General features: G+C 35.8%; 1 protein-coding gene across 3 annotated transcripts in view; it reads right to left on the reverse strand.

The window, feature by feature from the left end:
- Nucleotides 1-16,419, reverse strand: part of ZNF385B (zinc finger protein 385B) — a 143,967-nt gene that overhangs the window by 23,105 nt on the left and 104,443 nt on the right. For all 3 annotated transcript variants that reach the window (XM_075710994.1, XM_075710995.1, XM_075710996.1), the window contains 2 exons: nucleotides 15,246-15,356; nucleotides 910-1,072 (listed from right to left, as the gene is read on the reverse strand). In XM_075710994.1, the coding sequence (XP_075567109.1) occupies nucleotides 910-1,072; nucleotides 15,246-15,356 (274 nt within the window). The remainder of the gene's footprint in view (nucleotides 1-909; nucleotides 1,073-15,245; nucleotides 15,357-16,419) is intronic.

Below are 16,419 nucleotides of genomic sequence, written 5' to 3' on the forward strand. Positions count from 1 at the left end.
ATTGCTAAGGACCTAGACAAAGACAGTTTTGGTACTGCTGTGAAGAGAGCAGGATGACAAATAGCCACTGATATGGAATATTTTTTTCCTCTTTTTTTTTTTTTTTTTTTTTTTGCATGTGTGTCAGAAAACTGTGTCATTCACCTTATGGCATCTGAGTCAAGCTCAGCTCCAGTGAAGAGGATAATAAATGGCTACCAAGGCAGAAGCAAATTTATCAGAAGCAGTCTATTAGACCAACAGTTGGGTAACCCACAGTAGGTGCTTTTTCCTGGGTAACACGTACAGTATTTCAGACTGTCAGCGTGTTCAGGAAACTCTCCTGTTTCATTCAGCAACACAACACTGACAGAGCAGAAAGGGACTCAAGCAGCTCCACTGCAATTAGTGTTATTGATCTTCCTCAGATTACTAATGGGGGGGGGGGAAGACTGATGCTGAAGCACTATTGAGCTGTGGAAATCAGGAAATATCCATGCCAGGAGGCTTCACTACATTTCTGTAGGTGTGTTTTCCTTTCTGAGCAATATTATTCTATTCAGAAAGGAAAAATTTCTTACAAAGGTTTCTTGTGCTTCAGCTAAATACATACATACATACATCTCAGACTTGTCCCTCCACCCACATCCATCCATTATTATTGTTGTACGAACAACACCCATACTTTATAAGAGCAAATTTCACAAGTTTAAAAAAAATTAGACTTTAGCATTCAGGGACACCAGATGTCTCACAGATGTGAAAAAGCACTTTGATAATATCAAACCCAATCAATTCTGTACAAGAAAGCATAGTAAATAGTTTAGAAAACACAAGTTATGGATCACTGTCATGCAAACAGATTCTCTTGTACAAACACCAAAAAAAGGAGAAAATAAAGAAAGTATAGAACAAAAAGTTTTCATTGACCTGATTTGTTAGAGATGTTGGCTGTGACTGGCGTGGTGGAGCAGCTTGTGTTAGCCTTTGCGCTGTCCTTGGAAGAACCAACTTTGGGTTTATTTTTCGTTGCCTCTAGTGCTTTGACCTTCTTGGCATGTTTACTTCCTTTGTAGTGGGCCTCGGCCTGGCTCTACAAAGGAGAACAAATCAGGCTCACTTTTTTCTGTACTTCTATGTAACACGATGGATGACAAGGCAGAAAAGTGACACTTCAATAGTAGGCACCATATTATTCCATCTAGAAAATTTTAATAGCTTTATACTAACAGTTTTCCTAGATGTAAGTTCTGATATATTCAAACAACAGGATTTTAATGCATGGTACATATTTCCAGTAACTCGGAAAAAGAGGCTTCGAGATTCCATAAAGCTCTGTCACTCCTAATGTAATTCTTTGCTTCTGTGATGCTTAAAGATTTAAAGCACTATACAAATGTAAACATATCCAATTGAGAAAGAAGCTAGTCAATTTTCATGTACTGTTCCCTAGTCTTTATTGCTTGTAGTTAGAAAGATGTACCATGCTGTAACATGATTAAATAATCCATTTTTCCTTCTGTTTGATCTAGTACAAAAGTCATAAAGGATTTTCATCATTACACTAACAGCAATTGAAACAGGCGTTAATGACATTATGACTTCACTATTAGATCAAGCAAGAAGGGTTAAAATGAAGAGACACCATACCTATAAACTTCAGTAGACCCAAGTAAACCACAGAATACTAAATACTTATCAGTCTTCATTGTTTCATAAATTGCCTTGAATAATTTTTTCTGAAGACTAAGAAAATTGGAACCTGAAGGACAGGAAGGAGAGGAGCTTATATTTTTTTTTTCTTTTGGCTAAAGAGCTTTATATATAATGTACTTTTCTTGGTCTGGCCAAACGGAACAGTAGAAATATGTACTGAGATGTAATGCTTGCTTGACCTTTGTCTTAAAACTATCTTCAGAAACCAAGTCAGTGTTTTTGAAGTTGCACAGCTAAAGCTAGACACATAAATAAATGCCCATTTTTTCCAGTGATTTTGAGTCCCCATTATTGTTCCTGACTCTACATAACCAGCTGCATTGATATTGACAAATCAGGCCACTTTGTTAGGTGCAAAACTAAGGATCTACATGCTTAATACAAACTCCAAAGTTGGAAATTTCAGGTAATGAATTTAAACATTTTTCTTGACTTCTTAAGAAATTAATTTACCAAAAATGGGTAAGAAACATAATTTTATACAAAACACAGTCTATTTTCATAACATCATACTATTCAGCAATAGCTTTGCATTATTAGTATTTCCAAACATCATTTAAAAAAAATTATTTCAGACCTACTACTAAGCGCCTCTATTGAAGGTTACATATTAACTAAAAAAGTTAATATTGTAGTTTATTTCAAAGAAAAACACTCAGAGAAAGCATGCTTCATGTAACCAGATGACCACACCTTGGCACCCGGCATAAAAAAACATCAGTGCAAGTAAACTTTTACTATGTTCATGCAAAAACACATTCTCTCTCGTCAATTGATTAGGACTGTTTTATTTAGTTCACTGTGTTAAATGAAGCGAGCCATGAAACAAGTCACATGCTTTTTATAAAAAGCAACTATAACATCTAAGACATTTGAATTCCATAAAGAGCGCTGCCATAACGAGAAAAATCGTTTTAAGATCAGCAGAAATAAGCATTACAATACAGTCACCTTGGGACAGCATGTAATAACAGTTTTATCATATGGTAGAGCGTAAGTGAACAGTAGAAACAGCTGGACCAGACAAGAGAATAGACAGTGTGTTGGAGTCCTCACAAAAATTACATGCACCATTAAAACTGTTGGAGAACTGCTGCTAAAATAGAGGAGTGAAGTTCGTATACACTGAAGCTTCTTAAGTGATTATACACCCTGTGAAACACAGTGCTTTCCACCTCGAAAGGATACTGTATGTGACATGTTGTGGCTGCATCTTTTCTAGGAGATTTCAGTAAGCAAGCATTCAGGAAGAAAGGCTGCTAGGTAAGTTTTACCTTGAATTCCTTTGAAACTGAGATTCTTAAAAAAACTTTATTATAAAAACAGTAAAGAGTCTACTCATCCATTGCTATTAAACTATTTATTGATTTTAAAACCTTTGAAATATGAACATGTGTACAAACAAAATTTAAGAATTATAAAGAAAAAAACTAAACAGCTATACCACTACTACTACGTGCACTACTTAAAGGGACACTTGTCAACTTCTGGGTTGGACCTCTTCAGTTCTGAATGTGGGCAGAGGAGCACAGATCTGTTTGCACCCTGTTATGTCGATGGGCCTTACGCAGGCACAGGAGTCTCACCCTCTCTCTCTCCACCTTTGCTGGGTTTTGTCCATTTCTCTTAAGCTTTGCTGTTGCTACACGGTGCACTAGAAGGAGTGTTTGCCATCAACAAAATTAAATAAACTATTCATGTTACACTGTACAAAAAATTAAGCTAAAAATTATATATATAATTGGTGTATATATACCCTTTCCATTCCAATACTTTTAACTTTAAATAGTAGCCAGTACAAGATTTCCCACTCAAGCATTCTCAAGTTGATGATGTCCCTTTAAATATTTGAACTCTATGCTCTGCGCATATGTGTGCTGTTGATAGGATCATATGCTGCCTGAGGCTATAACATAAGAGACATAAGTGCACCCAAGAGAAAGACTTAGTAAGTCAATTCCTTGATAATAAGCCTTTCTGCTGATATTTGCAATAATAATGCCTGCAATATCAGTAATAACCTACTACAGTCTTTGATTCCCTCCATTCAATCCTCATATAGTGTACATGAGACCTGTTGAGAAGAAACAAGCCCAGGCAAAATTAAAATTAAGATTTCCATAAACACAAGCAAAGCCTCATAGAAACGTGGTGAATTAACTCACTTTTGATTTAAGTTTTGTAATTCTTATAATCTTTTTATTATCAAATTCATAGTTGTACATTACAAGGCCTAAGGGTATTGCTATGACCATCTAAGTCGGGCTTCTGAAAACACCAGCCTTTTCCAAAATGGTTTGAACTAGTCCGTATTACATTGGGAAAAAAATCATCCAGCCTTGATTTTAAAATAGCTAGGGATGGAAAATCTACCTTTGGTAAATTGTTCAAGTGCTTCACTTTGTCAGTTAAATACATACCATTTATTTCTACACCAAATTTGTCTAGTTTCAACTTCCAGTGGCTGGATTTTGTTAAACCTTTGGTTTTTAGGCTCTTTCAACTCATGTCTGTGCTGTGAGTAGAAACACAGATACTCTTTTCAAACATGAAGTTAGAAGAGCATTTCTTGAGGTACTGAAGCAATGTTTCATAGCCACATAAGCACTATTTTCTAACCCTTTCAGATACCTGAAGTTCAGAGTTTGCTTATTATCCACTGTGGGACAAATCATCTGATTCAGTTGCCTTTTGGTAACCAAAATGCAGTATCAACACAGAACTTTGTTCTGTGTAACTGTGTTACAAAAAAACATTGGAGTCTCCAGTTTTCTGGAGTCATAGTATGCAAAAGTAAAAAGGATGGCTGTGGGAATCTGAAATTGGAGTGCAAGTTCTGATTATTATTGGTACCAATTATTCTGATTATGAATGTTCTGATCATTACTAACCCTAGTTTTATAAAATATTTGCACAAGTACCACATTAAAGGCAAACATATTTGCTCCAAGTCCCATTTAAAACTTGTTTCTGACACAAATACAGCAATACAGTACAGGTTATGAGCTTTGTAATGTACATCACTGAAATACTAAACATATCTTTGAAATAAGCCATGACATATAAAATTTTCATTTTTAATTAAGACAAGAAGTCAAACGTTTATTTTCATTTTCTCTGATAATCCAAAGGAAGTTCTGTACACACAAGGTTTAAAAGTCACATGTATAAAAGAAAGATAATTTACCAGTTCTAATATAAAAGCCCAATAAAATATAAAATGAAATTAAGAGTAAATATCTTAGGGATGTAATATTTTAAATGGATATTGAATGTACTTTTTGGTCATCATTAACATTAACTAAACTAAGTACAACTAATTCATGCAAGTTCCGTATCACCAAACAATATTTGAGAAAATCAGAAAGTTAGGAAAAGCCAAAATAAAGATATGCAACCTTAATGAATCTCTCCGTACTCACATACTGTGATCCTTTTTAATTGCATTACAATTTATTCCAGTGTACAAGGCTGCATTTACTGTAGGGATGAATCAATTCTACAGTAAAATAATTTATCTGTGCCACAATTCAATATTATTGGAATATCTAATTTTTTTATTTAAAAATATTAAGATAAAGTTATTGCCTATATAATTGAAATTAAATGTCACCATTGAACTTCTATTATTATAATTTTTAAATGAAATGCTTACTAGGTTAAGCAGGACACTTTTTGAAAAAGTGGAATAAGAAAATATTTCACATTAAAGAACTCTCTACCTGAAAGCAAAGCCTAACTTCCACTTGGTTCTAAAACTGACTGTGGCCTACTAGCTTGATATATACACATTGAGACATTTTAAAATGGAATCCCCCTACTTATTAGAAAGTATAGAAAGTCATCAGGTACTGCCTAGTAAGATTTAATGAACAGGAAAAGCTTTAAGCTGCAATAAATGTGACATTAAATACCAGAGTGCAAAAAATACCTTTGTACTGACAGGCCAAATTCCACAGAAGTGTTCATGCATTTGCCTGTTGTTACTTTTTGATCAACAGGATGCATATTTTAAGACACTAAGCATATGTCTAAATATTTAGAAGATCATGGCATAGCAAATAATTAAGAATATCACTGACAGACAAATAAATATGCAATTTTCTCCCATAATTTTTCAAATTTCTACACCTTAAAATGGTGGGAGGACGCCCATCCTCTCTTTAAGCAATCTACATTTTTAGTTCCATTCACAGTCTTTAACTAGTAATTAAAAAACCCCAACCAATTAAACCTTATGGTGTTTGGTTTTTTTTTAAGAAAGCCTTCTATGCTATAAGGATTAATGACTTGGTTAGAAGAAAGGACAAGTTTTTCCTCTCTTAAAAATATATGAGACACACAAATGATCTAAATGTTACATTTTATTTAAAATCTAAAGTTAATTGCTACTTTCAACTCCAAATTATTAAGTTTGAAATCTAAGCATTAGGGTGTTTAACTGTGAGACTACATACAATATGTTAGCCTTATATAGTAGATTGCATCTAATAAAACATCAACAATGCAAATCTTCATCCCATACATGTAAATATGTTTTCTAAAATAAATATTAATATTATTAGCATATTATAGTGCTTAAAATAACCTCAGTAGCTTTACTTTGCATAAACTTAAATATGTGTATATGTATAGATATGTATCTATAGAAAGATACAGATAACCAGGAAACATACAGATCATACAGATTCATTGATAGTGGTATTACCTTCAAGAAAACTTTGTAATTCAGGTAAGACTGCAGTACAAAAGACTACAGAAAATTACCCCTGTCAGGAGCAATGACTGACAGTATATTTGAAATCAGCACTATTCATTTTGACAGTTCACAAGTGACTGAGTTTTAGAATCTATTTGGTGTGTGAATGACTAATTAACTGAATTTATTACTACATAAAGAGACAAATATTAACCTATCAGATCCCTTCAATGACAACCTGATGCAAGGTTTGACTAAGCCTAATGGTTCAGTGTGTATGTGTGTGAGATCAATTTTTTTTTCAGGTTTCTTCAGGATCCGCTGAAGTAGCCCTTCAATAGGTCTTGATGGAAATAAGACCATTGGACCGCCAACACTTACGAATGCTTGAACCTGCTACCACATTATCCAGCCTGACAATTAACATATAAAATTAAATATACGTAGAGCAGCATGACATTAGGAAAGAGAAATACAGACATAAAGGGAGACTCTGAAGTATCCGTGTGGGAAGCCCAGGTTTATGCCTTAAGTTCTGCAATACCAGGTGAGTGCCATAACTAAATGGAACTGCACATGGTGGCTTGTAGCTCCTACTTCTTCTCCCTTGCTACTGCATCTTTTTAAAGCAGGAATTCCACACTGGATGGGAAGTCTTAACAGCAATTTTATCTCAAATGCTATACTCATTTGGTGTCAATACAATGGTAATCTCCAAAGAAAAATATTTTGTTGAAAATACCACAAAAGCTTCTGCCAATAATGTTCAACCATATAGACAATTTACAACTGGAAGACTTAACTGATATGTAATAATGCTGAAAATTCTTATTCTGCTCTGGAGTATCTACAAAGATAAATTCTTCCTGCATACCATAAAAAGTTTTACATCATTTTAAGCTTAAGAAAAAAAAAAACCTAACATGTCCTAAATATAGTCATAACATACCCCGCAGAAAGACCACCTCTCAGCACCTCTGTACCTGCCCACTTTTATACATCAAGCTGATTCCAGTTCCAGGGGGCATATCATTAATACAGAATTTCCTTATTTTATAATTATTTCAGAATACTTAAAACATCCTCATAATATTCAGGTCTTTATCCTAAATTATCAATAGCTTCAATTACCCAAGCTTATTTTGAAATCAACAGAATTTGTGTCTGAAAGATATAAATAAGGCCTAAGTAGCGCTGGGAGATAAGTAATAGTATTCCTGTAAAAGCATGGATCTAAGCAAGGCTGCGACTTCCAGAATTCCTGATAAATACAGAATTCCATCATAACTACATAGTCCCAAGTACAAAAAAAATTCATTGTTTTCGCCAGTAAAGCTCTTAGTGTGGAAGTAGCTAGGTTAACCCTAATTGCATTACATTAGGCAGTAAGGAGAAGTGGTTTAATTAAGTATGTGCAACATCCCTGAGAGCTCTCCTAACATGGCTGCAATGGCAGCAGTCCTATTAGAGAAGGCATCTAACTGTGTAAGATTGGAGGAGCCCAGAGGTATTTAGATCCATAACATATTGTCATGTTAATTCACAGCAGGTCCTAAACTACAAATCTCCCTTTCTTAAAATAGTAAGCAGTCTGCCAAATGTTTGATCACATAGTTTACCTGTTAGAACCATATTGTAAGAGTATGCACATTTATGTGAGGAGTATTGTCATGGTTTAACCCCAGTCGGCAACTAAGGACCACACAGCCACTTGCTCACCCTCCCCACCCTGGTGGGATGGGGGAGAGAATCAGAAAAAAAAGTAAAACCTGTGGGTTGAGATAAAGGCAGTTTAATCGGACAGCAGCAGAAGAGAAAGTAATAATAATGATAAAAGAACATACAGAACAAGTGATGCACAATGCAATTGCTCCCCACCCATTGACCAATGCCCAGCCAGTCCCTGAGCAGCGATCACTGTCCCCCAGCCAACTCCGCCCAGTTTCTATACTGAGCATGACATCATATGGTATGGCATAGCCCTTTGGGCAGTTTGGGTCAGCTGTCCTGGCTGTGTCCCCTCCGTTTCTTGTGCACCTGGCAGAGCATGGGAAGCTGAAAAGTCCTTGACTAGTGTAAGCACTGCTTAGCAACAACTAAAACATCAGTGTGTTATCACGGTTATTCTCATACTAAATCCAAAACACAGCACTCTATCAGCTACTAGGAAGAAAATTAACTCTATCCCAGCTGAAACAAGGACAAGCATATAAATGAAGAACAATTTAGACTAGAATCACAACTGTAATAAAAATTACATGAAGTGATAAATTAGGAAGTGGTGTTGAAAAATTTAGTTTTATCTCATTTGATATTAATAATAGAATTGAAGAAATCTGCAAAACTGAAGTTTTCATACATTCATTATACCAAAGCTATGCATTATTTTTTTCAATTCTGTTCTCAACAGATTTCTAAAACCTAATTGCTCCAAATAGTAAGGCAGATTACTATTGAGAAGGACACAGAAAAACCAAAAAGCTGTGAAGATCAGCCATGTCATAAGTCGTCAACCCATATTTTAAATATCTAACCAAACTTAGTTAAAAGCTCTGTTAAATAGCTGTTATTTGAACAGAACTTCCAGCACTTTATAACCCTGTACCCTATAATTGTGCAATATTTCTGTCATGTTGAAGCTAACAACTTCCATCATTTTGTCAGTTCTGTCTACAAAACAGAAAATTACCTTCACAAGTTCCTTAGATTTATGCTTTTAATTACCTCCTATCCACTTCACTACCCTCCATACCCAAAGAATCAATATAAATAGTCTTATTTATAGGGAAAATGTAAAGCATTTGACAAAAGACGGTGACAGTTCTGTAGATTTTTATTTGATGCTACTGATTATTTTGTGTGTTATCTTTTTGACAGCATGAGCGATTAAATCAAATTTGCAAAGTTAACATTTGGTAATGCTCACCTACAGTTCACAAATTTACCTTCTGGCTTTTTAAAAAGATGATCGCTATCATCACACTATATTTATTATCTATAAATGCATTCAACAATAAGATGACCTTCAGCATCTCTTAATACCCAACTGTTACATCTGCTTTTTCTGATCTGCCCTACAAGGTGTTTCTTCTTGATTTCCAAGTCTTTGCAGGTGACACTAAAAAGCAGTACTGACTTACAGTCATTACTCACAGAGCAACACACTGTGCAAACACAAGTTTATTTCAATCAAATGATATCCTATCAACAAGATGGTACCTACAGGGCTGTATAACAGCCAAAGACGGTTCTACAAGAAACAGCAAATGTGCAGAGGGAAGCAGATACTTGTTTTACACATGATCAACAGATGACAAACTCTGTTTCCCAAAAAAACCACCACCATGAAACAAAAAAATGAACAAAAAACCCCATGTGGACTGTTAGCATAATATATTTGTGAGTTTCAATGCAGAGAGGTCTGGCTGCTGAGGAAAGGGACTGGATTAGCACTGACAGTATTGTATGGTGCCTAAGCTCCAAAAACTCTGTGGACTATCAATACAAATAATGAAGGAGAAGAACAGAGAGAAGTTACTTGAACATAAGGTGATGATTCATAGATATGGAGAAAAAAGCAATTCTGCAGAAGTCAAACAGGTATCTTTGCAACTGCAACTCACTTTTCTCTTATGGCTGCAAGCTACAGTGTCAGATGCTACAACAGAATGTAAGAGATATTTTGGGGACAGGCTGGCCAAAGCTCCACAGCTGCTGGAGGGACTTATTGCCACACAGCAGCTGCAGGAGATGCTACAGATTCATCCGGTGGCCAGAAGGAATGAGAAAGAACGAGCCAAGAGTAGGCAGAGAAGGAATTTATGTGGGATAGAAATCATCCATTTTTCCCTTTGCCCTGTTGCTAGTGGACCCTCTTATGGTATTATAAGGATTCAGCAAACTCACTCAAGCTGCTTTTTGTTTCTGCTAGAACGTCTGTAATATAAATAATTAATATCAACAAACCAGACCTACATAATTAATACGAAAACTTATTTAGCAAAGCTTATCTATACTCCACATAGATATACCATGGGTTTGAAAGGAATCTCAGAATTCTTAGAAGGAAAACAAATTTTTTTCAAAGGCTAAGCTAGATCTTTGTCAGCATGTCTTGCTTCCTCTTGGTGGAATACAGTTACATCCCTTGCTCTGGTGGCCTTTATGCTAGCATAAAATCTGACTCACTATCACAATCTGTTCCATGAAGAAGATTCTTCCTCTTCTGCTGCCTGGTCTCTGGTGGTAGTAAATATAACTAAGATGTTTCTCATTTTTTCTGAGCTGAAACACAAGACCGTAGCTTGAACTTTACTGACACACTAGTCATTGCTGCACTGGAACACATACTGTTTCCTCATCATGTAGAAATCAAAAGATAAAATAGCATTAACAGATTTTTTGATGCAAAGATGGAAACACCTATGTTTATTCTAATATACTGGAGCAAATCCAACTGTAAATATTAATGGATAGTGTTGCCTTTATTTAAAAAAAAAAACAAAACAACCAAACACACCAGTTTCCATAAAAGTATGTTCCTCTGCATAACAGTATAAAGTTTATGCAGGCTAGAATATGTATCTTATTGACTACTCTGACTAATCAATCTCATCAACTATCAATCCTCATAATGCTATCCTTCCTAAATTGAGATTTCCAACTTAATTCAACAGCAGATGACTCCTGGTACCTACCATCATTAAAAATTAGTTTAGGAAAAAGCCTTTTTCTCTATTCCCTCCCCACTTTATTGCCCTTTCACTTCCCTTGAATTGTTGAGAGCTTTACTAGCTTTCCAGTTTTCTCATATCATAATTTTGATGGCAATTAATTTTCTCCTATTTCTTTTAATGCTTTTTCTCCTCAATAAATCCTGCTTCCCCCCTTCACAAAAAAAAAAAAAAAAAGAAAGAAAAAAAACCCAAACAAGAAAAGAAAGGAAAAAGAAAATAGAAGCAAACCTAATGAGTGTGGATTGAGTTCTAGAAACAGGCATCCAGAATAATTTGGGATGCCCTCAGGAGTCCTGCCTGACCTCCAGCTGCAGGTCCTCTGTCATGTCTAGCAGCCTGGTGTGGATGTCCCAAATAGGTTTAGGCACCTAATCCCACTCTAAGTACCAGCTACAGCATCTTAACTAGATCCTGGGAAAAACACTGCTGAAGCAACCTCAGTTTATCACTGTTGTCAGGTCAATACTACTATTACAGATAAAATTCCAATTCAAGGACCTCAAAGTTCAGGCTATTACAACAACTCTAGTTTGGTGTTACTTCACAGAGATGGCATTTTATTTTTCTGTTTCTCAAGACTTTGGATCATCTCTTCTGTACTACAGTTTCTCCTGGACTTGACAGAGCTTGGAAGGGGTGCTCACGCTGTTTATGCCAGAATTTATTAGCAGAAAAACACAACTTCCAAATTGACCAAACTGCAGCTAATGAATTGTAGAAAAGGACAGATAGAGTATGACGGTGAATGTCTATGAGTACAAGTCAAACGCCTTAATTTCTTTTTTGGAAGAGGATAAACAGATCAGGCCAAATTTTGAGTTTGTATGCAATTGTTTTCTTCCATGTTGTACAGGAGACTGGGAGATCCTGAATAGTTCAGTTAGGAAACACTCTCTTCAAATTATGATATGGTAGAAGAAAAATAGCATCATCCTAGCAACTTTTTTTTTTTCAAAATACAGAAGGCATCACTTCAACATTAGATATGTTTACTCCCACATTGGAGACAACCTATTTCAAAATTTTCTTCCATCCCTGATATCAGACTTTTTCTTCCTGCAGATAGCTGCACATCCCTGCCTCTGCATCTGATGCCAGAACGCTCTCACCAAAGCTAAACCTGCAGACACACGAGCAGAAGGAAACTGCAACCTTTGCAATTTACTGTACTAATTTAGAAGGAGGCTTGACAACTATAAATTGACTAGTCTGAATGTTTTCAGTCTATTGATCCAGATCAGTGAGTGTCCACAGTGTGAGGAAAAGATTGCAGGCAAGGAAACCAATTTTCTTCTTCTCACAGCCACTGAAATTCATTTAGGAGAACAAAAGTAAGAAAACTACTTAATAGCTTACTTCTGTCATTTCTATTTCATTTGCTTGCATAATTTAGGTCAAAGGAAGTTCAAAGGAACAAAACGCCCATCAACAACAAGGAGCATGTCAGCCTTGTAGAGCCAGAAAAAACTGCAAGTGTGAAGTGGCTGTTCTACAAATCTCATTCTGCAATGTGCTGTGCTCAGGTTTTAATGCAGGTTATCAGTTTGATGCCACCCGAAAGGCTCTCAATACGTTCTTAGGATGTTAAATGGTGGACCTGATTCACTGAAAGATTCAACAGATACAAGGTTTACAAATATCTGACTACCTTTTCCCCAGTCTGCAAACACAGGATGGATTGTAAAGACCGTTCCACCCACTAAGCATAATTTGACATTATAAAGGGACCAAAAAGTAAAATACAAGCAGAGTCTCCAGATTTTTATTTCTGTGAAGGAACTTTTAACAGGCTAAGAAAGAACTATGCACCATCTTTTCAAGGAATAACTGCCACAAGAAAATATTTGCCTACATGTGTGTGTGTGTAAGAAAACTCCATCAAGGGAGTCTGTAGAGCTTAATTGAAAGGCCATTAGCATTACCTCAGTGCAGATTATGGGAGGGTGGTGGCAAGAATAATATCTGAATTAAATAAGATCTCACTCTCTCAGAAAAAAGAAAGGCAACAAACACTTAGATAAATAACTCTCAAGGTCAAAAGACTGAACCTGGAGGAAAGATTTAAAATCTCATGTAAGCTTTCAAGGAGAAGCTTAATAATCTGATGAAAGGCTAGATAGCTTTTAAAATAGAAGTGCTATACTACGAAAACTCATTCTCCAGATATTCTTGTATGCTGTGGTTATGAAATATTTGTGAAACTTAAATTTATATTTAAGTATTTTCTAGTATTAATAACACCACTAGAATCTCAGCACATTCTAAAATCAAATTTCCAGGTTGTTTTTGAATGTCCTGGTAAAGTAAACTACTGTAGAAAGTAAGGAACTGCATTTTATCACTAACAGCAGCACAGTCATGATACTTCGTCCTTTCTTACTACTATCCATTACAAAAGGATGATGATATTTTCTAGTAACTAGAACTGAGCATATTGATCACATTTAGAAAGAAAGGAGCATGATACCGTATGAATACACCTGCCCCAGAAGAGGAAACAAGGCTATAACCTGCCATGCTTTTGTGATGCCACCATTGAAAGCAGAATATGATATGCACTTTTTGTAATATTTTGTGAGTAGGTCTAGATAGGAAAAATTGCTTGGTTCGTACATGTACAGTGGGATATAATATTTCAGCTCTTTTTTTGTTTTGAGACACTAAATTGCGATTCAAACTGTCTGCCTGAAGTGCTGTTTGTTCATCTGAATATCAGTGCAGACAAAGTGAGTGACTCCTCTAGGGACAGGACCCATCATCAGAGGGACCATGGCCTCAGGAAGAGAAGGAAGAGCAGGAACAGGCTGAGCTGCCTCCCTAATGATCCACAGAGCCCAAGGAAATTTTTAAAAGCTTCACTGCTTCCTTGTTTTAATCAGTAAAAGTAGGTATCTGGACCAAGTATCAGAGCAGAAAGATTTTTTTTGGCCTTAAATCTTAACCTTAAAGAGGAAAGACAAGTGAACTATATTTTAAATAATGACTTTTGAAATGGGTTAACTAAGTAGATATTGCCACTTCAAAGAAAGATTAATAAGCTTGTCAAAAGACAACAGATTTAGAAGTCAGTTTAAAGGTAAGATAGCACTGCTTCAAAATCCTTACCAGCCTTGACAAGAAAGCCAAACTAGGGAAACCACTTTACAAGACACTTTTCAAAGTGGAATGGTAGAGGCAGAGAAAATCAGAGTAATAGGTATGGGTGTTTTACTGTGAATCTCTAGGAGCAGCAAGTACTTGAAGGCTTTGAGGAGGTGCCTGCAAACTGTTTCTTAGACTGAAATTGTAACAGCAAAATATATAATATTAACACAACTTAAGGATTTTTTCTTACACTTGAGATCAACAAAAAATCCGAGAATTTTTTTGTTTTTTTATTGCCTTAATGACATTACTAAGTAGTCTCCAAGAGCAAATACATCTTTTTAAAGTGTCAAAGATGTAATTTTCTTAGACATAGTTTTCTTTAATTTCTTTAATTTTCAAGCTACTCAGGAAAAACATTAATTGGATATATATTTTAAACATATCAGTCAATGTACTCTTTTGTAATGCATTATTTTTAATATTATTGATATTATATTATTATTGATATAATATTATTTAATATTATTGAACTTTATCATACTCAAAAAGACAGCTAGAAGTAAATGTTCATATTCATTACAAATGAAAGTTACTGGAAGAGTGACTTTATTAAGAAATTGGAAGACATCAGCAAGGATGTAGGAACAACAGGAAAAAGGTATTTCTTCTGGAAGAAGAGTGAGTATGACATGGAAAACTCACAGGGAAGATTTTCTGTCTGCTCCCCCCCCCCCTTTTTTTTTTTAAAGATTTCATTTTGCAGTACCTCTTGAAGGTTACTGGACTGTCAAATGGGATATCATCAATGGATGTGGCATTGCATAGCATGCCAGACCCATTCAACAAAATCAAAGAGCAATACACCTCTATGGACTTCCACCTCTGAGGGGACAAAATATCAGCCCAGCAGGCTGAGCAGAATGTAGACAGAAATGGAATGATTTGTTTGGGAAACAGAGGTTTAGATTAATTATACCTATTGTACCAAATAAAAAAAAAAGAAAGGAATGAAAATAGCCAATACTCACATCAGAGTTAAAGCGAAGCTGGCAGACATTACAGGAAATGACTTGCTTCTTCTTTTGGGGAATGGACACTCCAAATGTATGGTTTATGACTGCTTTTTGCACAGGATCCATCTGGAGAACAAACAATAATCAATTTACAACTTTTCAGGGCAATATACAGTACAGAAGAAAAATAAAAAATAACACTTTATGCTAGAAGCTTTTTCTCTTCTTTTCTTTACTTTCTTGAGATAAACAAGAGGAAATAAAATTTCAGCCCTCATAATAGTAAGATTTAACACAGGTTAGGGAATTGGTAGCGTGCCAGAGCTCATGAAGAAAAGGCAGCTCCATTGTTGCTGACATCCCCAGGCTACTAAATAGTTCCTCCCCCAACCCTGCACAACCTCCATGCTGCAGATGCACGCATCTGCATCTGAATTGCAAAGAGCCCCCTGAAAGCCTTCCCCTATCACCTGCTGATCCAACAGCCACATTACAGGAAACCACTTTTGCCCCCTAACAAATCACTGTCATTTATCTCTACTTGTTTTTCTGTTCAGTGAGAGATATTAGCACTTATTTGGAAAATAGTCTCTCCTGGAGACCTCTTTGTGAGAGAAGGTCCTTTGCAGGCTCCATTAGAAACATCACTTGTGGGGAAAAAAGGTCGCAATCCTCAAACATTTCCATGCAGAACTGATGAGTGACAAAGCCCATGGGAAGGCTGAAGTTCGGAGGAGCATGCGGGAGTCTTTGCACCAGGAAACAGTACCAAAGTTACCACGCTTCAGAAAATATTTTAACACTGCGAAAAATGTGAGATAAGTGAAGCACTGAATATATTAATCCTAAATTTGACCGAACATTTTCAGGAACTAGGAACTGATTACACCTTTGCTAAATACTAGAACTCCTGTTGGTCACCAGTTTAGAATATCCTCAAGATTGCAGAGAGCTCTGTTGTTAATACTGCAGGAGCTGGGGAACGGTACTGGATGTTAAGGAAAAAGAGTTTATAACTGCTACTGCATCGAGGCCTCAATTAAGCATAACATGTCATTTTTCCTGATGTGGCATGGATACACATTAAAATTAATTCCTGACTCAAAAAGATTCAAACATATTTTTTTAATTCATATAAAACAGAATATCTGCTCCGATCTCACAGCTGACCCTGCTCTGAGCAGGACGT

This window comes from Pelecanus crispus, chromosome 5 (assembly GCF_030463565.1).
Source record: "Pelecanus crispus isolate bPelCri1 chromosome 5, bPelCri1.pri, whole genome shotgun sequence".
Lineage (NCBI taxonomy): Eukaryota > Metazoa > Chordata > Aves > Pelecaniformes > Pelecanidae > Pelecanus > Pelecanus crispus.